Genomic DNA, 23,580 nt, shown 5'->3' with positions numbered 1-23,580 from the left:
GTTTTATTTATTTATTTGTTCATTAACAAACATCATTCATATTCTTAATGTGTAATGCTAGCTTTATATACCAATAGCACACATGTTTTAGTCCACGGTTGTACTTTAAAAATATATGTATTTTATGTGTATATATCTTGTGTACGAGTGCTGGGATGGAAATAAGACTCCCATTGCATAGCGTTCTGAGCCATTCCTGGTTTTAGTAGGAGTATAATGAGACTTGCCTGAGCTTGATGCCTATACACACTGTGGCTAATCGAGCTGGTAGTAAAACCTGGAATGGGTGAAACTGCTATGCGATAGGAGTTGTGTGTGTGTGTGTGTGTGTGTGTGTGTCTGTCTATATATATATATATATATATATATACACACACACACATATACATGTTTAGATGTCCTCTGACTAACAATCGATAACTAATATACTTTGTCTGCTTTCTCAAGCAAATCTTTTACTTTCTCAGGACCTGCAAAGCATTTGGGAAAACAGAAATCGCACCCTGTTGCCAAGCCTCCCAGGTCCTTCCTGCACAATTCCAGAGCGCTGCTGGTGCAGTCAAACTCCAGCCTCCCCCCGCCCACGGTACGATCCTCTTCCGCCACGCTGCACGGCACCAAGCTGCCCCAGCGCGCCCCGACCATGCCCACCTCCAACATCAAGCTGCTCCCCGGCATCCTGACCCGCACCAGCTCCCAGACCCTGCCTTTCCGCAACGCTGTCATCCTGCGTCTGGTGAAGGGACGAGAGCAGCCGGCGCGGCGCAAAGACAGCATCCAGTCTGTGTACGTCGTCCCAGGACAGGACCCCTTCCCAGCCCAGCCCAGACCCGTCGACTGCCATCCCAGCGCCGCGGTCTGCAGGAGGTTCTCCGATCCCGACGTTCCCTACACTGACTGACTCCTAACAAGAGCTCCATTACTGTCGTCATGGCGACGAGGGAGATGACAAGACAGTTCAGTCTCGCTTCCATTAAGAGGGGGTGAAGCAGCAAGACTGTCTCACGAAGCACTTTTCTATGTTAGTTGATTTTTTTGTTTAACCCGGTGATGTCAAGCTGAACGTTTTTTTTGTATTAATATTTTTATACTTTTTTTATTGTCTGAGAAAACGGGGATTATTATAAAACGTGGCACAATCTTGTATATTGCTGTGTGTATTTTTGAAAGGGACTACATTTTAATCTATGCTGTAAATCTGGCTCGTTTACACCATTCCCTGCTGCCTTCTCTCTGCTGTCTGATAGGACCAAAGGAGTAATCGGACTCCCGTCTTCAAATTGTGCCTTATTTTTTATTCCGAATTATAAAATGCATGACTGTTTATTTGTCTTTTTTAATGGGTTAACTAGGGGTTTAAACTGGTGTGTATGAACTTACTGGAAAGTGGACCAAATCTTTTAAGTATTTCAATGGTGCCTAAACTGGACCTAGACACCCCCCCCCCCCCCCCCCCCAAAAACTTTCTTAATGCCTGTACATAACAGATATTTGCATTCTGGGTTTTTCTTTAACAGGAAACATTAACTCTCTTCTCTGTAACCTGCAGACTTTTTTTTTAATAGGGTTTACATCACCAGTCTGTTCCCTCAAGTTTGTTCGAGGCTGTTGCTTATTTTCAAGGTAGAAAGAGGACTTCAAAAAAATAAACAAAGCATTTTATTATTTTGGTCCCATGGTGTTTCCTGTTATGCCTGCGAGAGCCACACAGTAAGAACAATTAAAGGACGGTGGATGCCAGCCCTTGTATTGTATACTGTGCTAGCTAGGTGCTGGAATGGAAATATTCGGCAGAGGTGGGTTGTTCTGTATATTATGTTGCCTCAGTCTAGAAATGAGCACTACAGTGCACACGGGCCATTGGGTTAGCATCCCTGCACCCCAACTATTTGCTTTTTTTTTTTTTCTGGAGTGGAACCTCTCGTGCTTTTGTTTCCGCTACGACAGAAGCATCGCCCCTCAGAAATAGGAACATACAGTACAGGGGTAGTAATTGGAGAGAAAAAAAGTCTGATACATAATTAACACAAAATATCCTTTGCAAGATGCGTGCCAAGGAGAGCTTGCCAGCCTTCCTGCGAGAGGGGCTCCCAATGTCTCTGATTTGAAATAGCCCAAAAATAATGAGCCATTAGCTCACCCAGCTGATGCTGTGTCATTTTGCACATCTGTCATGCAAGTTATCAAGTTATTATACCTGTATACACAGACATAGTCCAGTTTCCCAAATTAGAGTATTGCATGCACCCTTTCTGCCTCAGCCTAGTGCACACACGCACACATACATCTGCCTGTGTTAATGAATGCTAATTTTAATGTTCACATAATGTGTGTAAAATCTTATTGAGCCTATCAGAATCGTAGTGGAATAATGGAATGTATGTTGGAAAACATTAGATGGTATAATGTACTTTTTTTTTTAATTGAATGTAAAAAGTATATACAGTGTGTGTATGTGTATGTGTGTATATATATATATATATATATATATATATATATATATATATATATATACATACATACATACATACATACATACATACATACATACATACATACATACATACATACATACATACATACATACATACATACATACATACATACATACATACATACATACATACATACATACATACATACATACATACATACATACATACATACATACTGTATATATATAAATTACTTTCAGTGCTTCAGATTTTGACCCAAATTGTTGCTTTATTGTTCTGAAGTCCCAATATCAAGGTGTCAAGGTCCTCCTTCAATCTACAACAGTGACATCTTTCACTGCAGTGTGTAAGCACGCTGTCGTAGTAGCCCCTATTCTGAAGTGATCTTGCACGTCTTTATCACGTTGGATATCCTTTGCCCCCCAAGTCCAGTTTCTCACCCAGGCAGTGTTTGCAAGTTGAATTGAATTAAAAGCTATATTTATAATACATATTTCATTTGTCTTATTATTATTATTATTATTATTATTATTATTATTATTGTGCTCCTTTTAAAGCAAGGAACCATTGAGTTTTCAAACGCCATTCTCATTGGTAGAAGCCTCTAATGCAGTCCCCCTGACTTTTATAATGAGGGTGCACTGTATAATTTGATCGTTTCAAAGTTAGCTTATAACACCGGTACTTCTGTCATTGGACTGCATATGCATCTCTCTTTTGCATCGTCATTACTGTAATTGATCAGTTACAGGTAGTGTCCCCCTGTAAAAGTAAACTGCAATGTTCTGCTAGCGGTGAAGTCTCTATGACAGTAATTTATCTTCACATCCTGTATGCTGCCCCCTTTGCATCAGGAAACGGCCATTCCCAATACCGCATGCGTGCAAACTATAGTGTTACACTATTGCAACAAGTGCGTATTGCATTAATCTGTCCGGTCTGTACACTTGCTGCGATATTTCATGCAGAAGGCTTTGCATTGTGTAGTTGCTAGGTAGGAGACTGACAACCATGGCAGTTGCAAGTAAAGGTGAAGCAATCAATCACTCAGGTGCCTTGATTGATACAATACTGTGTGTTTTTTTTTTTGGTGCTGTCTAGCACTAAGCAAATCCTTGATATGCAATGCATGAATGTATTGTACAAAAAAACAGTTTTTCCTTGAACTTTCTGGAAGTTTCCATTTTAGATGCAGCGGTGGTGTGTGTGTGTTTTTTTTATTATTTATAAAGGATGTTGTGTGTAACTGAGGAGCCGAGTCGTGTGTCTGTGTAGGTCTGCTCTCCCTGTTTTAATTTGTTGGTTATCGGGGTGTATGACGGTGATCAAGTGTACTGTACAGTGTGGTGAATGAAACCTGGAGAGAGTGAAGCAGGGTGTGTTCCAGCTCCTGCGTGGTGGTTTTCTTCTCTAATTTTATATGACCCTTCTCACTCATGAAGTACATGGATGCCTTTGTAAGAATGGTCTTGTAATGTATTTCATATTTCAGGATACAATGTTTAAAAAAAATTCAATACTTACTCCCAAGGGCAACTTAAGTGTACTGAAGCCTAATTACAGACGGGCGATTGAAGTGCAGAAATATCTTTTAATGCCGTACAAGTCTTTGGGTGCATGTTGTTTTCAGCGAGAGCAAGCAGGTTGAAAGGGATGTGGACCACCTTTTTATAAAGCCAGATTTATGTTTTCTTTTCATTTCAAAGAATAAAATGGTCCAAGCAGGATGCAATTGTTGATCTATTGTCTGTATCTTTTTATCTGTGTGTGTCTGTTTTTCATTTCATTTTAAATATATTTATGCAGGGTTATATACACATGTGTTTCTTGTCTTGTTCATTTGCATTGTGGCATTTAATCTAATTGTCCTAAAAAAATAAATAAAAAAAAATGCTGGTTCAGGGATGGAAATTAGACACCCATTGCATAGCAGTCTGATCCAAGACACACCTGAGCTTGTTACCTATACACTGTGGCTTAGGAAGCTCATAGTAAAACCTGTAACGGGTGAAACTGCTATGCAGTAAAAGTTGTATTTCCATCCCTGTGGTTTTATTAATAAACTCTGTGTGTAATGGAAGAGGTGATTGACATTCTACAGTATGTGGGGACAGTCTATTGAAACTGAGCAATCCATCATAAGGGTTTATTATAATGACCGGAAGCCCTAAATAAATTATTTTTTTTATCCCTTAAATTAAGTTACACATGGAATTGAGCGCTTGCTGTTCAAACGGTTCAGTCTTAAAATACATTTTGAGAGCGACTCAAGCATCACGAGGAGGAAACTGGCAATTTGGATGACCGGATCCAACCTCTCAGTGCATTTTAAACCCTGTTTTGTCCACCTCATTGCAAACAAAGTTGGCATCATTTTATTGTTGGGACACGGTTGTCCCTTGTACCTTTTTTAAAGGGTTAAATGGCAGAATTCTAATGGGACTTCTAGCAATTAATAAAATGTTCTCACACTGATTACATCGGTTTATTTTAACAATTAAATGTTGTTGTAAACCCTGTCTGGCAAAAGCAACTGTGGGGGGGGAAAAAATGGTTGCTTTTTTAAGGTGGGGTTGCAGCTGCATCACACAAAGATTGCACACGTCACAAAACTCAAACAAATGTTTGCTCTGACTTTTAACATGTTGATTTTGTATAAATGCTCATGGCTTATGTAAATAACAGGCACAAGCCTTTTGTCAGCAGTGATGGATATACGGTTGATGAGAACATAAACAGCTGTAAGTTTCCACACACAGAGCTATGGGCAGTGTTGTCTTAATCCTTACCAAACAGTTGCCAAAAAATTCCTGCTATGCAGAACTGTTCTATGAAATCGTCTTAGCTAGGGAATCACGTGGGGAGGAAAAAATGTTTTGATAATTTATCTGGATTATAATAAAGGTGTTTCAAATGTACAGTGAAACTTAACTTGGAACATATTCCCACTATGATACTTGAGATTGCACATGGTCGATATTTCTGTTTTCCATTTTTTTTGGTCGAGTTTTATTTTTTTCGTCTATCAGCATACGGGGTGTGTTCAAGGCAGGTCCCTGTTTGATCTCCAGTCACGGAGAATGGGATCCAATTAAACAAAGCAAAAGTTCCGACTTTCTTGGTTGGATGCGAATTCAAGAAGTATGTTTGGCATCTCAGATGTTTACAACCAGGGGCGAAAGGCATGAAGTTGTTGCTATGACAATAGTTTTCAATACTGTTGCGCGAAACACTTGGTTCATGAGCTCGGAGGTGGGAGGGATTCTCTTGTTGACGACCGCGTTATCCAATCACCTGCAGGGTCGTGTCTGTAGCATGTCCTTAGGAGCAAATCAAATGAAAGACTCTGAAGCTGGGGGCGGCAGCTTGTTAAACCCGTTTGATTTAGGATGCCATGTTTGGTAATGGCATAAATAAAGGTTAAAAACAGTACTATAATGTTCTATATTTGTGTAAACTTCTTTTTTGACAATAAATAATAATAGATACGGTGTTAAGCTACACGATTTGATACACTACTTTCTAGCTGTTCAGTATATTTGGAATCGTTAATTTGTTAATTATTAAATAAGAACACACACATTGTTTCTGTTAGTCTAATATTATACTTTGTTGTATGATACAAAAATATTGGATTCATTATTGGTCAGTAGTTGTGCATACTCTGTATTCCCATTGAGAGAGCTACATTTTATTTTATAGCAAACGAGTTATTTTCCTGTAACAATTCAGGTATTGGCTTCCACTAAAAGCTGTGTCCTGAATGTCATTTGATTTAATTGAAAACCCTTTTAATGGCAGCAACATCATTACAAATGTACAATACAATTCAGGTATTGGCTTCCACTAAAAGCTGTGTCCTGAATGTCATTTGATTTAATTGAAAACCCTTTTAATGGCAGCAACATCATTACAAATGTACACTTGGTTGCAACAATTTGTGTATACATGGGAGAATAATCTATTTACCATAACCAATATGGCAGTCTATAGCTTCAATGCCACCCAAAAAAAAATGATGATTTGCACTAATAGCATCAAGTTGGCGTAGCTTTCTACCAATCGGAAAAGGACATTTTCCCGATTGGCAAGCGGGACTACCACTCAGATCGAAGAATTCGGTTGAGGTGGGCGGGTCTTTGTGTGTTTCAGGAAGATGAGGCTAACTAAGGCAGAGAGGTCGGATCGTTTCAATAATTTACATTTTTGAATGTAGGTAGGTGTGCGTTTCTTTACCGTACGGAAGGATGGAAGCAAGATTACAATGACGGGAGACAAAAAGAAGAAAAAGCGGCTCACCCGCAGCAATCTACTGGCCAAGAAAATTGTTATAAAAGATGGAGGCACTGTGAGTTAAATGTTTGTTTATGAGTTAAGCAATACATGGTGTAGGTGGGTTGTGAACTTCGTGTCATCGTTGTTTTTTTCCGTTAAGGTGGTCCTGTGTGTGTGTGTACATAGACTGTACTTTTACTGTCAAATGTAATTGAACTACAATTTTAAAAGGATCGCTAATACTGACCAAAAACAAGTTTATTTGTTTATAGCATAAATGTGTGTTTAACTTTTTTTTTTTTTAATGAGTGTTAACAACATGGCCCCAATAACGTAAACATGAGTAAAATAGTGATATAAAACAAAGTCGTTTTTTACTTCATGCAAGTATTTGAACGGTTTTGTAATAGGTCCGTATTATCTTATCTTAAACATACTGCTGTAGAAATTATTTGGAAATAATTTCCCCTAAACTGAGTCATTTGGATTATGAATTGGTTTGAAAAATTGTTTAAAAAAAAAAAAAAGTCAGTAACGTGCTTTTCCTTGAGGATATTGATTGGTACAGGGGTGGTGTTGTTTTACGTTACACGTTAAAAAATGCTACACCGTGTACGCTTGCGCAAATGATTTGAGCTCAGAGAACAAGGAAACGCCCATTTGAAACGAGTTTGGCCCTTAAAGTTCTTTTGAATGTCTTTTTTTTCTTCACAATTGAGCAAATGCATGTGACTTTAACTGATGAGCAACAGACTGTGCTATCAAATAAATTAATGAATGACCGTTCTTCACTCTGCATATCTCAATGTGTCATCTTAACATTGTTATTCCATAGGGTTGAGCTGCTGTGTGTGTGTTTTTAATGAAAATGAATGTGTGTTTTGTTAAAGCAAGTCTGGGAAGTGTTGCAACATTTTCAGAACTGATTATTTGCATACCTTGATAAATCCATGGGTTATTTTGGGTTTGATTTTTCCAGTAAGGCAGATTGCACAGTAGTTTTTTTCCCCCCGACTAATTATGCGTTGACTCATGCAAGGCGTTAATCTGTTGGTGCTTGTGTTGTCATATTGAATTTTTTAGATGCTCAGTTAAAGTAACAGAGGAGGGAAGATCAGACTTCTGAAAGCTACTGGACTACTTGGTTTTGTAAAAAACCGACACCCCCTTTAAAGCACCGGTGACCCTCTAACAATTAAGTCTCATGTCACCCATTTCTTTAACTGGGTGTGAAGTTACGCAATTATTATTTATTTCTTAGCAGATGCCCTTATCCAGGGCCATTTACAATTGTTACAAGATATCCACATTATTTTTTACATACAATTACCCATTTATACAGTTGGGTTTTTACTGGAGCAATCTAGGTAAAGTACCTTGCTCAAGGGTACAGCAGCAGCATCCCCCACCTGGGATTGAACCCACAACCCTCCGGTCAAGAGTCCAGAGCCCTAACCACTACTCCACACTGCTGCCCTGCACATAGAGTGCACATTTACCAAAAGCTGCAGTAAGTTCTCTTCATATAAACAACAGGTGTACTAAACTGGCGGAGCTGCCTGGGGGCAGTGAATAGGTGGAGAACTGGCACTCCCCTAAAAGACCTCTTGCCTTCAGAACAAATGAAGCCTGTTGCATGCTTTGAAACCTGCTATTGAGTGAGCGAGCAGCAGACCACTTTCATTGAGAAGCAAGGGTGATCACCCAGGACAGGTTTTACAAGCTGGAGAGCAGCTGGTTACAGCACAGTCATGAAGATTTTCAATGTTTAACCAAAGACTTCTTTCCATTTTAACACAGACATGGTAAATCATTGGGGTTTTTTTGGTTTGTTTATCAGGGATTGTGCAAGGAGCAAGGGAGGCTCAGGGGAGGCAATTAGGTCAATTTGAATTTAACTTTACTATGGGCAGCAGTGTGGAGTAGTGGTTAGGGCTCAGGACTCTTGACCGGAGGGTCGTGGGTTCAATCCCAGGTGCTGCTGCTGTACCCTTGAGCAAGGTACTTTACCTAGATTGTTCCAGTAAAAAAAAAACAATTAAAAAAAACCCAATTGTATAAATGGGTAATTGTATGTAAAATTAATGTGATATCTTGTAACAATTGTAAGTCGCCCTGGATAAGGGCGTCTGCTAAGAAATAAATAAATTAATAATAATAACTATGACATTCAGCCCTGATGGAAGTTGTGGTGCAGGGATGGTAGTAAGACTCCCATTGCATAGTAGTTTGATCCATTCCTGGTTTTACTATACTAACCCTAATCAAGCTTGTAATTAAACCGGGAATGGGTGACACAACTGTCTTATTTCCGTCCCTGTGCTGCAGGTGATCCTGAAGGAGATTGGCCGGTAATTGAATTGAACTGTTTTCAAATTGAACACACCGGTAGTACCAGATTCCTCAGATTTACCATTCAAGATTTGTAGTTAATTTGGCTATCAATAAAGCACAACTTTATTAAAAAAAAAGTTGCAAAGGTATGATATTTATACTGCTGTGTATTCACAACCCGGTCATAAAATAACTGGATATTAATTTATACGTCCTTTTTTTGTCTTGTAAAAAACGAAACTGCTATCTCTTAATCGAAGTCCATTTTTCACTATTGAAGAGCAAATCTAGCGATGCCAGATAGCTTTTTAGCTTCCCCACTCTCCTAGTTCTCCAAGGCCAGAATTGGATTGCCCGGAGCTGCTCTTAACACTTCAGTAACGATACAGAAAGATAACCCAGAGATAACCTATCTGTTCTGCGTCATTTGAGTAGCCTATAGCTTCTTCTGCGGCTTAATATCTCTCAAGCCATTAGAAATGCAGTCTAGTTAGAAACCATTAGGTTAGTGATTTAACAGTTTGCATGTTTTGGTTTGTACAGTGAGTAGCAACACACGTGCAGTTTTGTGTAAAACTGACAATACTGTAAAATGATCTTGTTTGAGTTCTTGCTTTAGGGTGAATATTCCTACCCATATAACTAAGGGGTCATCCAACATTATCATCACATGCTGAATTTGATAAGCCCAAGAAAAGCTTCAAACATGTACACACACTGAGGACATTTTTTGTACGCTTTCAGAAAAAGTCGATCATTTGTGGACGGCCCCTGAAGTCTTGAGCTTTAGAAGAGTTAGTGGTTCAGATCACACTCTGTTCTGACCCACGGGGTACAAAGCAGTCCTGAATGTACTAGCGCTGTGCCCGACTGAAATCTACATCACAGCTCTGTGTTGTTGCAGCAGGTCCGCTGGTCCAGTTTTGAATGAGGACAGGCTATTTACAGCTGCTGTAGCTGCATCAACATCCTCTGCACTTTATTGCCATAGCTTCCCTGCCCTTGTTTTTATACCACACAAAACTCCACCCAATTGGAATTATATATATATGTTTGTAATTGGTCCTTGGCAAACTTCTGCTGTAATTATAATTGCAATTCCATTTGACCCCGGGTCTGCCGATAACGGCATGCAGCTGAAAGTCTGATCTAGAGCCCTCCCTGCTGGAAAGCATTCACTCCTGGATTTCATTGTGATTAGTTAGTGCTGTTGCTGCAGTTGTAGACAACAGGAGGAATTTTGTTGAGTGGTGTTGGCTGTAGCTGAGATATTACTTTACACTCGTCTGTATAGTTCTTCGTGGGTCTGAACAGAATGACTTGCAAGTGCTTATTAAACAGGAGAACCCTTTCAGTAAATCACAATGCTGTTCAAAATCACAATGAGAAAATAACTACAACATATCCCTGGATGCATGTCAATCATCATCTGGTTTGCATTCAGTTTAGTGTATGTGTCAAACCCTTGACTCATTCCATAAATAAGCTGGATTTTCTAAAACTATAGCTAATTACCTTTGAAATGACCCCCCGTATGTGTGTTATTCGGAGGCTCTGGACTGTGAGGTCGCCTCATTTGTAGAAACAGGATCCCACCAGTTTAGTTGACAGAGATAAGGCTTCAGGGCAAGAGCCACTTGTGTGCCTGCAGCCAAAACTACTGTCCGAGAATGTAAACAAACTGGACAGTCAACCGTGTGAAGTGCAAACAATGGCAAGGTGACTGCGAGGCACAAACGTCTTCCCATTATTGTTTTCAAGACACGTTTGCATCATATATCCGAGATGGTATGGCACTGTGATGGTTCTTTTGTATTTAGGCAGCTGGTATTCATGCAGACAGTGTGTCTCTTTTACAGCACATTCTTCAAGTGATCTTTGTGTTTCAATGTAATATTAAGATTTATTAAATTATGAATTTTAGTTTACAGTCTACGAATATGAATAAATCAGGAGACAAAGACACAAGAACGTGCACCAGATCAGTAACAACCAAGCATATACATCACAGTTATTGTATTTCTTGCTCTTATTGTATTACTTGTATTGTAACACTTGAAATGTATTTGCTTACGATTGCAAGTCGCCCTGGATAAGGGCGTCTGCTAAGAAATAAATAATAATAATAATAATAATAATAAATAATAACATGGCTGAGCAGAGCTGGGTTGCATGCTTTATATATTTCTTGTATGCTACCTTGGTAAAAACACCCTTGAGGTATATTACTTGTATGTGAAATACTAACCCAAGTATACAGTTCACCTCCTATCAGATAGACATTCTCACAAATCTTAAAAATATCTATACCACTCTGTAGCTGATTTAAAGAATTCATGCTATCATGTTTTTTCTTTGCAGCCACAAGGGATGGGAGAGCCCAGCGTCTACCATGCAGTGGTCGTCATTTTCCTTGAGTTCTTTGCCTGGGGATTGCTTACAACCCCGATGCTGACTGTAAGTACTGTAATCCTGTGTGCACGGCTGCTTCACAGAACACACCTTGCATGCATTAGTGCACTAAACATTAGCTCTTCAGTGCCGTAAGGGGTGGAGACAAGACTCCTATTGCATAGCAGTTTCGCCCATTTCAGATTTAAATCCAAGCTTGATTAGGCGCAGTGTAAAGCTATCAAGCTCAGGTGTGTCTTCTTAAACCTCACTGAGGGTGAAGGGATATTGATGTGCAGGATCTGGGTCTAGTGATTAGTAGACGTTGGCAAGTCATCTGTAAGAAATGTAAGTTTGTTTTGAGTGTGAATTATAAGGAGGTGCAGATTCATAACAGAAAGGCGTTCCAGGGTTTTGTCATTTTTTATTTTTGTGCATGTGGCTATCGTTGGGTTGTCTAGACAACCAGTAAACTTGCCCTACGGATTCATCATTTCCTGCAGTCGGGGCAGAGATAAGAAAACAAGTCACCGTTGGGAACGATATTCTGTGATCGGTTGCTTGCTTTAAGCCTATTCATTAGTGAGGTAGATGTTTCCTGTTCTAGCACCGGCTTCGATGAAAGATTTAATTACGAACAAAAGCAAACTTGTTAATTTGTCACTTCCTCGGCGATCAAAGAGCCAGGCAAATCACATCTGAAGCTCGATGGAAACTAAGAAAATGATTGCAAAATAAAAAAAAACACACTGTGACACAAATATTTAAACTCCTGATTTTTTATATCATTTGAGCGTGGCTCTTACTAATGAACAGAGAAGTAATTTTGAACGCCATATAACAGATTCTGTCCAGTCCCACTCGAGGATAAAAGGCACTTTTGTGTACACAGAAGCATGCAGTCACAGATGTAATAACAAGTTGTGAGAATGTAAAGTAACAGGGAGATATGGATCCCATTTTGAACCACTGGCTTAAGCAAAGGACTGTTCTCATTAGAGAACTTTGAGTGGCTGAGCTTTTAAGAGTTTTTCCAAATGATGCTCCACTTTGTGGCATCCTTTGACGGGAAGTACCGACACTATTGCCAGGGCTTGAACATTATATTACATTCTGCCCTCCATTAGACTTGTTGCAATTTGTCAACTTCAAATTAAATGGTTGCTTACCTCTATAATGATTGCAAAGCTAAAGATGCTTGGCTTAAGAGCCGTGTAAAGCAGTTTTGTGTTGATCCACGTTGCCAACCGGTTTGGTCTTGCCTTGCAAACACGCTTCCATGTTTGCAAGATGTCAATCAATCAATCAATCAATCAGTCCCTTTATTAACCAGGTAAAGACCAGCTGAAAACAGGTTCTCATTTACAATGGTGACCTGACATTTGAGGTGGACGTCCTTCTAATAGGTTTTACAGCAGCCTTGCAAAGTGGCTCGCTGATTTATATATATATATATATATATATATATATTTTTTTTTTTTATATTTTATATACAGTGATCCCTTATTTCGCTGTCTGACTTGTGCATCAGAAAAGTTGTGAAATATTAAAAACCCTATAGAATTACACATTTTGCTTCATAAAGTCGAATGAAACCTGCTGAATAATGTGACATTAACATATTGAATTGCACAGCGCTTTGCTGTTTTCCATATACTGAACGAAAAAAATGACAAATTAAAAAATGCGAGGTTTCAAACTTTTGCGATATCATTTTGTAGTTTATTTTATTACAGGATGTTAAGTTATAGTTAAATTCTAGTTTATTGTTATTTTGTATTATGTCTCAATTCAAAAATTCTAGGTGATGCAAAACTTTTGGCCACAGCTGTACAGTACAGATGCAATTTACTGTCAGCATGGACAAACTGAATTCAGGAATCGTTATCTGTATCCTTTTAGAAGAAAAATGCTTTTATTCGTCTTTGACATTCCAGGTTCTCCTGCAGAAATATCATTGAATATGACCCTGTATTTTCTCCCCTCTGTTGCCCTTTTCACAGGTGTTGCGTCAGACTTTCCCGCAGCACACATTTCTAATGAACGGGCTAATTCATGGCGTCAAGGTAAGATAGGAGCAGTGTTTAGATAAGCACACAAAGGAGTGGAATATTTCCATGTCTGCCTGGCTCCTATCAAAGGCAATTGAAGGAGTATATCAGTATCTTATATAGACTTTATCTCAGGCTTATGATTGTGTAGTTATAAAGACTATACAGTTATGCAAAAAAAAAAAAAAAAAATGTTTTGAATAATTTTGATATTTTCAAAACACTTTCTAGTCTTGGAGAACATTAAACGACATTCTTTAAATAAATAAATAAAATCAAAAGAGTTTCAGTGGCAGCATTGTAATCAGTAAGCGCCAAACAACCAAACCTGTTGAATCAGGGAAATAGTGCGCAGCGACCAAACATGCAGAATTTCATCTTGGAACTGAAAGGTCTCTTCATCCCTTTTCAAGCGACTTTAGAAAGGTTAGGAAAGCTGGCCACTCTAGAATTAATTTCTGTGCCTCTGTCTGTCGAATCCAGTTTCCAGATGAGTCCTAGCGCTAACCGTTGAGAGGAGATCAGAGAGATCACTAGCAGTGTTTCACTCGTCTTGTAATGTTCTGTCATGTCATGATCCAGTAAGCATCACTATAGGCTGCTCATGATGCACCAAGGTCCTGATGTGATACCTGTATGTATAATATAAATCGTTAACGATGGGCTACTTTGTTAAAAGACAAAAAATCTAATGAGATCGGAAAGGCGGTATATATTTATATGATCAATAAATCACACTTCTTAATTTCAAGGACCATTTGGCGAACTGCTACAAGCTCTGCTGTGCTGTGGGCCTTGTATCACAATACAAACGATGCATACCTGTATTGAGATGCAATATATATCGCATAGACACAGTAACGCGATTCTTGGATATGGAATGAATCGTTGCATCACTAATGTTCGCTCCCCTTGTTCTCTCTCTCTCGCTCCGTGAAGGGGCTGTTGTCGTTCCTGAGCGCCCCTCTGATTGGGGCTCTCTCGGACGTGTGGGGTCGGAAGTCCTTCCTCCTGCTGACTGTGTTCTTCACCTGCGCCCCGATACCTCTCATGCAGATCAGCCCTTGGTGAGCCTCGCAGTCACACTGTCATTCCATCGCCCCTGTTACTGCTGCTAGGACTGTACTTGGATAGCTTCAACAGAGCAGGCTGTGTGTGTGTGTGAACGCTAGATTTGAAATGAACAACTACATGCAGAATGTTGGCTCTAAAATGTAACATTTATTTTCACATAAACTAATGTGGTTTTCCTTATGCTGTAGGCCAGGGGTTCTCAAACTTACCTGAGGCCCACCTGTTCAGCTGCATTAGGTACTGCAGCCCACTATTAGTACTTCTTAAGAAAAATGAAAAACACTTTTAAACCTTATTAAAATCTTATTTCTTCATTAGTATTTTATTGCTGTTGTCATGCCTGTTTGCTTCCCTCCAGGTGGTACTTTGCAGTAATCTCAATGTCTGGAGTCTTTGCTGTTACGTTCTCGGTGATATTTGCCTATGTCGCTGACATCACTCAGGAGCACGAGAGGAGCACTGCCTACGGCCTGGTAAGAACAGCTCTTGCATTTACATTTCATTTGCATTAAATAAAATAAAAAAAAGAAAATTCCCAGGTTGCTTGTAGAAAGGCGTTTTTTTTTTAAATAGGTTCCAGTGAGGAAAGCCTATGTGAAATCCATTCTCGAGGTCTGTTCTTGGTAATGCGGACATCCTTAAAGCACCATATAAAGGATGTGACCGTATAGCAATTCCTTTTGAGTTTGCATTTCTAGTTTCTCTACAGTTCCACTACAGTTGATGACCGTCCCGTGGCGCTTCGTAACGTTCCTGTTTTTGTTCCAGGTGTCGGCCACGTTTGCTGCAAGCCTGGTAACCAGCCCGGCGATCGGTGCCTACCTGTCTCACGAGTACGGTGATACCGTCGTCGTGATCCTGGCTACCGCCATCGCGCTGCTGGACATCTGCTTCATCCTGGTGGCAGTGCCAGAGTCCCTGCCCGAGAAGATGCGCCCAGCATCCTGGGGGGCGCCCATCTCCTGGGAACAGGCAGACCCCTTCTCTGTGAGAGCTCCTCGAACATCAGTTTTGCATCCCCCCCCCCCATAGAATTAATTTTTTAAAAATTATGTCTCAATCCTAAAATTCTAGGTGATGCAAATCCTTTGTCTGTAGCTGTATATTAGTGCTGGGACAAATCTTGAAATCGTTCGAAGAAACGCTGCTTGAAATGTATCCGGGTGCAAAAATGTTCACGTTCATATTGCCTGTAAACGACTCAAGGATACTGTGCAAATGAATCCAATGAAGAAATGACGTCTGAAATAAATAACAGGTAGTTAGTAGGTGAGGTGAGGTGGGGGATGCTGTTCATGTCACCACACCTGGAAGCAATTTGATTAAACAAAGCACCTGCGTTGTGTAAGAGCAACGTTTATCATTTCTAAAAAGGAGTGCAAAAAGCTTTGACAGGTAACCTGATACAAAAACACAACATGCTTTAACCCTTAGACGTTGTAATCGTGTGGGGAGTTTAGTTGTATGCAAGAGCCAGAGTTAAAGGATAGGTAATATCTTTCACATGATCTATTTCCAGGTTAGGGTTGCAGTCTTCTGCTTTTGATAAAGGGTGGAATGTTAATTCAGTATTGCACTGACTGTGTATCAATTCCTTTCCCTCCCCAGTCTCTTCGTAAGGTGGGCCAAGACTCGACGGTTCTCCTCATATGCATCACCGTGTTTCTTTCCTACCTTCCTGAAGCCGGACAGTATTCATGTTTCTTTCTTTACTTGAGACAGGTAATATAATATATCACTAGCTCCTTGATTGTTACACTCACTGGGTGAGTTTCCAGAATAACAGCACAGTGGGCAGGTTTGAATGTATGAAAAAAATCAGGCAATTATCTCTGAATATGCCTGTCAACACCACTGGGATTTAGAGGCCAAACCCGCACATACTTATTACTTTCAGTAACTCAGACAATCGTACAAACATGACCAGGCAGTCGAGTGTCTTGGGAACCACCTGTCTGGTTTTAGAGAGAGATAGACATCTCTTTGCAGTGATGCAACTCTTCCAGGATCCAGTTCTGTCTGTCTGCCAGTGTCCAGCCTGTGCTGTTATCACTACCAGTTATGCTCGTTTCTTCAAGGTTTAAAACTGTAGTATTCACTGAGATCCAATTAACTTCAGGTTCTACTGGGAGCAGGAAGAAAACAGTAGGGCTCCCCACCTGCTTGTATAAATAACAAAGCAATCCTACTGAGGGAAGTGGAGGTGGGGTTTCCAACAAAACAGCTGCCGCCCTCTGTAATGAACACATTGATCCCTTTGCAATGTGTGTGCAGCAGTTCAGTCTAGACTTCTAAAGGGAGGCTTGAGTGATGGTCAGAGGGAGGGCTGTAGGTGGTTAGAAAAACATCTGCTGTACAAACAGACGACAGTAGAAAAAACTGAACTCTTGGTGTGAACAGACCTGTGGTCCACACGTTTATGCATTGAAATGTCACTCATTTAAATACACAACATTGATTGTGTACATATGTGTGTGTGTGTGTGTATATATAGTGTGTGTGTCCTTTTTACATAGATGTTTAGTTATTGTGCAAAAAAAAGTTCTACATTTAACTGGGCCATTTATGGTTTGTTTCACAGACCCTGATAAATTGAAGTCTAACTCGCATGCTGTACTCGTGCTGTTTAACACATTCATTACCAAATTACATTTCCTTTGAAAAAATCAGAACACAAGCTGTATGTACGTAATTAGATGTGTTACATTTAGACTTAACGTTTGCGGTGAACAAAATCTGAGTAAGTTATCAAAACAGTCTAGCTAAAGAGAGTAATGGCGACAACGGCACTTTGAGTAAAAGTACAAACTTGCTCGGTGAGCAAGAAGTAAAGCTCTTGATCCTTCCATGCTGGGCATCGGGTTTCTGTTTGTAATATCCTATCGAACTTGTCTTTCCTCGCTGTTTACCCTGCAAGCAGATTCAACTCTTTGTGCAGGTGATTGACACCTTTTAACGATGTCTCTGGTTTACACCCTCCCAGCTACTGTGCTTGCTACCTATACCAGCCTCCAGCAAGGGAAACACAAAGCCCTCCAGCCCCAGTATTGACCCTTTACCCACACCTGTTTGTTTGCTGCATTGTGAGGTGCAGTTTGAACCACTTGTGCCTAATGGAAAAAAATAGAAGTCTGACAATGTTGCACAACTCTGAAGGACGATAAAGTTAAGCCGAGTTCTTCCAAGGTTGGGTGCATTATTGGTTAAGCATTTACTCATTTTAATCCAGATGGACACAAAGTAGTGAGTCTGTAAAAAAAAATATTTTCCTGATGCTTTTGTAGGTTTGGCTTAAAATAATAAACAAGTTGATTTTAAAATTCAATTTGCATTCACTACACATTGCCAGCTCACTAGGTTTATCGTCCCCAGCGGTCTGTTTGCATGCAGTCCATGTGTTGTGAAATTTTGTTTTGCTGGTGCAGTATGACAGTGTGTTGTGTGTTTCATGCCCCCTTGCTGATCTTCATCTCCAGGTAATTGGGTTCACTTCTGACACAGTGGCTGCCTTCATAGCGGTGGTTGGAATCCTCTCTATATTGGCCCAGGTGAGCACTGCCGTGTTTTACAAACCTGTTCGTAATCTGCCTGCAATCCTCTTTTGTTCGCAGTTAAAAATGGTCGGCAAGTAGATTTAAAAAGTCAAGCATTGCACTGAAGAAGGTTGCATGAGCGACAGAAATGGTTTTGTTTATTTTGCATTAAGCACTGATGCACTTTGTCTGTCTGTTAATCAATCTGTATGTCTGGGCAGTCAAATAATGTCTTGGATCGGACTTGTTATCTATTCATGTGCATGTCCATTGGCTTTGACAGGTCATTTTGTACCTGTTGAGAATTCTCAGTTTTTGAATTATGAATTTGTGACATTTGTATAATATTTGCCCAGCCAATCAAAGGCTTTTGTGGCATAACGCAGGTCAATCAGAATGCATATGTGTTCTGCAGTGCTGAAAAAGATGGATTGATTTTTTTTTATTGTTTTTTAGACAGTGGTTTTGGGTGTCTTGATGAGATCCATAGGGAACAAAAACACCATCCTTCTGGGCCTGGGGTTCCAGATCCTGCAGCTAGCCTGGTATGGCTTCGGATCAGAGCCTTGGTGAGCACCTCCTTTCCTGCCATAAACTGTGTGAATTGCAGGTTAAAAGATCACTGCGCTACTAAATGCTGTTTTGGACTGTATTCTTTAGATTGACCACAAGGGGGCAGTCAAGGTTTAACATCTGCTTGATTTTATATTATTATTATTTATTTCTTAGCAGACGCCCTTATCCAGGGCGACTTACAATTGTTACAAGATATCACATTATTTTTATATACAATTACATTATTTTTTACATACAATTACCCATTTATACAGTTGGGTTTTTACTGGAGCAATCTAGGTAAAGTACCTTGCTCAAGGGTACAGCAGCAGTGTCCCCCACCTGGCATTGAACCCACGACCCTCCGGTCAAGAGTCCAGAGCCCTAACCACTACTCCACACTGCTGCCCTATATTTTTTTATATATATATATATATATAAGTCAAGCAGATGTTAACCCTTGGCACCAGTCATTAAAGGTGTTGTGTTGTTCCAGCACCTAGGACACTGCTCGCCATTGTATACCTAATGAAGGCGGGTTCCGTTCTTTCCCATGCAGGATGATGTGGGCAGCAGGTGCCCTGGCTGCCATGTCCAGCATCACCTTCCCAGCCATCAGTGCTATAGTGTCCAGGAACGCGGACCCCGATCAGCAGGGTAAGACTCGTTGTTGTGCAGGACGCCTTCCTCGTGTGAAGGTTAAAGTGGTGCAGCGTGACTGGGTGTCAGGGTGCCCTCGTTGCTTTAGAATCTGATTCCCGGCAAGTCAGGTGTGGCTGGAAACTGTGCTTCTGCTAAATTTGATTGTGCAAGGACCCTTTAACTGATTCGCTGCATTCACACGTGTTGTCTGATAGCAACATAGCAAGGAAACACTGTCTGGACATGCATTTCCTGGATAGATTACAAGCCTTGTTACTTTTTTTGTTTGTTTTAATAGAAACGCAAGTGTTTAGCCTTTTTTATTTAATTTTGTTATATGATACCATTACAGTTATTTACAAGAAATTCAGGATTTAAAAAAAAAATCTATCCCGTACACTATGTAAAATGTAACGCTGATTGTGGGAAAGGAAATGAAGATCAAAGTTCCACTTTGCACGTGCTTAAAAGAAAACTTTTAAAGTTCTTGAGGGAAAATGCTGCAACGAAACAGCAAAAGTGTATTGCTTTTTTTTTTTAACTTTGTAAAAATGTTTGTTCATGTGTTATAAGCGAGTTGCGCATTAAACAGCAGTCCTCGTGTGCAATCTGGAGGGTTGAGTCTCTGTTCCCCTGACCCGTGCTTCCTTCCTGCAGGAGTGGTGCAGGGAATGGTCACAGGTATCCGGGGCTTGTGTAACGGTCTGGGGCCGGCTCTCTACGGCTTCGTCTTCTACCTGTTCCACGTGGAGCTCAATAAAATAGATGACGGGGAAGACCTGGACAAAGCTGTCAACCCCAACATGGTCAACCCCACTGACGAGGTAAGGGATTCCTGTCGTGAAAAGGAACGGTTTCCAGTTTTGCAGTAGATAAATAACTTAATTCACTTTGAGCGAGGTGTGTGTGTGTGTGTGTACGTTTTGAGTTCGCCTTGGTGTTCCAATGCGTATTTATTTTTAGTATTTCAGTGGCTAGCTTGTAGCTGTGACATGCACGGCCTACAGCAATGGCAGTGTCCATAAAACAGAGATAAATGACCTGATTTGAATCTGTCATCATTAGTACATGGTTAGTTGCGCGAGGGGCAGAAAACATGATGGTTCTTTGTGGGTAACTCAAAAATGGTCAATTTCTGAGTAAAGACAATTCCTCTCTCGTTATTTTTTCTTACTTCATCTTCTTTTAGAGTTCCATTATTCCAGGGCCGCCCTTTCTCTTCGGAGCGTGCTCTGTCCTCCTCTCCATCCTGGTTGCTTTGTTTATTCCTGAGCACAGCGGCCCCAACGTGAGGCCAGGCAGCTACAAGAGGCACAGCAACGGAGCCCAGAGCCATTTCCACAGCCCCCAGCCGGGCTTCCTGGACAGCAAGGAGCCCCTGCTGGAGGACAGCAACGTGTAGCCAGAGCCGCAGGGGGAGCAGGAGCTTCTCCACCCGGTTCAGAGATCAAGAATGCTTCAAGAGAAGGCCGTTGATGCACCCAGCGGTGAGGATCAGCACGGATTGGGTCTGCACTCGGTGTTGAAGACAGGAAGAAGGGCAGGCATGGACTTTGGAGCTTGCTTTATAATTAGGGGCGATGGAGGAGTAGAAAGGTGCTTCTGTCAGACTGTTTGTTTGTTTGTTTGTTTGTTTGTTTGTTTGTTTGTTTCTTTTTTTCTGGCTTGTAAAATTATCTTCTTCTGCTTCTTCTTCTGCTGCTGCTTCTGCTTCTGTCTGAACGAGCCTAAACAAAATCACTAATACTCCCAGTCCAAAGGTTAAACTGCAGACTTGGATAGACTGGGTAAGAACTAACAAAAGCCAACCTTCGTCGTCAAACTTGAAACTCAAATGCCACGGCTTACTTTTATAGATTGAGGCGAGATAAGTGGATGGGTTCAACCACTCGGGATTGAAAGGAAATCACTAGATATGCAATGTACAGCAGAATGCAGGCTTGTAGTTAATTTCATTGTGCATTTCAATAGCGCATTAATTGTCCACGAGATGCCAAAAATGTTGTTGCGAAGATCAGAAATTTTCTGTTTTATATAAAATGTTGTTTTTTTTTCTTCCCATTTTGTATTTGTTGTGATTCTTTCTTTTTTTTTAGTATAATGCTCTTTGTTCTACCAGCCATTTGGTTTCCTTGGTACATTTTGGGTAATTCCCACAAGTAAACGTTGTGAGGACTGGTTCCTTCTCTGCATGGGTGGTTGAGCAGAAGCTACAAAAAATCTCTTAGGAAAAAAAAATAATAATAAATTGCCTTAAAGTCACTAACATTACATTACCTGAATGAAGAATCGGCATTCTGAACGGTTAGTAATCTTAATATTGCTCCCATTGGAGCAAGTATATACATATATAAATATATATATTTATATAATCCTGTTCGTTTTACTTCTCCTAATACCACGTCTTTGTAAAGGTCAACATTGCTTTAACAGAAATGACTTTGTGATATTTCTACTGTCAGGGTTATTTTTGAAAGTCCTGCAGTCTGGGTGTGGTTTAACTGCAGACACACAGTTAAGATTTCTACTGTTGATCAAGGATCTGACTGTAAATAAGAGTTCTGTGTTGCATTTTGTGCTGCAGCAATAGGAAGTTAAATTTATTATTATTATTATTATTATTATGATGCATTATAAAAAAGGATTGTAAATGTTGTAACTGATGTATTATTTAAATTATTAACACAATTAAAAACATTTTTTAAAAAGTATTTAAAGACACGTTTATTTTTCCTGGCTTCAGTGGAATATTGTTTGTATGTGGCTTAAAGAAAATGCAGGGATTTTAAAATAAAACAAGAAGAGTATTGGTCCTGTCTCCAGCCGCGGCTTCAGAGTTTTAATTATTAACAGATTGTCCAGGCAAGAGCCTTGCAATTAACTTTAAATAACGCTGCAAAGCAGGATCCTGTGCTGGAACTATAACTGTAACCATGACTCTCAAAGGAAAGTAATAGTAACCACTTCTTTATTAATCTCGTTTGTGTTTCATTTGCAGTAATACTGTTAAATTACAAACTTGGATCATCTGGGCTTGAAGCAAAAACCTTGCATAGTTCTCTGCTGTGCTGTCAGAGACTTGCATTGTGTGCTCGAATATGATTAATATAAGATTATAGCTGATATTGAAAATATCTTCGTGAACGCAAAGCAAAATGATCAGCATACAAAACTGTACTTTTGTATGGTTCATATTAGTTATTATTGAAATCATTTCAAGTCCAGAAACGGCTTATCTTAAACGTGTGACCTGTTTTAGCACTGAAGTCCCGAGACAGTGAGGAGTCTGGTCAAGCAGTTCTTAATGATTAATCATTCAATCATTTTTCTTATGTATGGTTTCCCGAGTAAGCCAACAATGCTGGACAGCTATGCGCTATTGTTTCAATTCTCAGATAAGGCTGGGACTGCTACCTCACATCCTTGTCACTTAGATCATTGCTTCTGTGTTGGATGCATACAAGTCGAGTCACCTTGAAGTAAAGGAAATCATTGCTGTGCCATAAAGGATGACTTCAGGGAGCAATGTGCTTACAGTAAACTACTCCTTAATGGCTTTGAGTGGTCATGTGCTGTTACTGGAAGATAACTCTCCATTGGGCACTGACATTGCAATCCGCAATAACGTGCTTAATACCAGCATCAACATTTAATGAGAATTTACACAGAAAATAACCTGTTTTTCCAAGCTGTATAGAAACTACAATTGCAAAAATCTAACAATGTGTTCTTGGCAGCTGTTGCTCATTTAGCAGCAGAGAACAAAATGGGACTGTGTGTGTGTGTGCGTGCGTGCGTGCGTGCGTGCGTGCGAGTAAACACTTTAAAAACAGCCCTTGGGCTCCCGAGTGGCGCATCCAGTAAAGGCGCTCCACGTGGAGTGCAGGATGCGCTCTATAGTCTGGACATCGCAAGTTCGAGTTCGACTTTCCACAGTGTTTCCTGTTGCACTCAAGGGACAGATAAGTTTGTTTGGCCTGAAATCTGCTATTTGTTTTTCCTTCACATTTCCTATAGCAACCCAGCAATTATTCAATCTTTCTGTGTTTCAAAGTATTTTATCTTATTACAGTTTAAGGAAGTGCATTGTCTCCCGTGCTGGGAAAGTCTGTCCTTAAAGTGTTTTTAGATTGGTGACTCTCTCTTCTGTTTCCTAAAGTATTTCTTATTTGTATAAGATTGTGAACAAGTTGTGAACCTTCACCCTGCTTCAACAAAATGAAACCCACTGTCCCATCTGTTTTTTGTTAATTTGACTTCAAGCCGCTG

At 40.1% G+C, this 23,580-nt stretch overlaps 2 protein-coding genes across 12 annotated transcripts in view; both read left to right on the top strand.

Annotated features, from left to right (window-relative positions):
* LOC131721881 (unconventional myosin-IXb-like) overlaps window positions 1-4,271 on the top strand; it is a 58,787-nt gene extending 54,516 nt beyond the window's left edge. For 7 of the 11 annotated variants that reach the window (XM_059015186.1, XM_059015193.1, XM_059015190.1 and 4 more), the window contains one exon: window positions 468-4,271. In XM_059015186.1, coding sequence (XP_058871169.1) covers window positions 468-901 — 434 coding nt within the window. In that variant the 3' untranslated portion in view covers window positions 902-4,271. Of the gene's footprint in view, window positions 1-447 lie in introns of all 11 variants that reach the window. The other 4 variants (XM_059015196.1, XM_059015194.1, XM_059015192.1 and 1 more) reach the window with 3 other exon arrangements.
* Window positions 4,272-6,547: 2,276 nt separating this feature from the next.
* Window positions 6,548-22,022, top strand: LOC131721860 (hippocampus abundant transcript 1 protein-like). Its single transcript, XM_059014981.1, has 12 exons — window positions 6,548-6,804; window positions 11,427-11,522; window positions 13,460-13,522; window positions 14,447-14,574; window positions 14,940-15,054; window positions 15,350-15,568; window positions 16,190-16,303; window positions 18,058-18,129; window positions 18,571-18,683; window positions 19,229-19,326; window positions 19,969-20,135; window positions 20,501-22,022. The coding sequence occupies exons 1-12, from the start codon at window positions 6,721-6,723 to the stop codon at window positions 20,711-20,713; spliced, it is 1,482 nt and encodes a 493-aa protein (XP_058870964.1). The 5' UTR covers window positions 6,548-6,720; the 3' UTR covers window positions 20,714-22,022.
* Window positions 22,023-23,580: the final 1,558 nt, after the last annotated feature.

The sequence above is a fragment of the Acipenser ruthenus genome, chromosome 49 (assembly GCF_902713425.1).
Source record: "Acipenser ruthenus chromosome 49, fAciRut3.2 maternal haplotype, whole genome shotgun sequence".
NCBI lineage: Eukaryota > Metazoa > Chordata > Actinopteri > Acipenseriformes > Acipenseridae > Acipenser > Acipenser ruthenus.
Note: the sequence above shows the minus strand (reverse complement) of the source record. Positions and strands in the feature narration are given on the sequence as shown.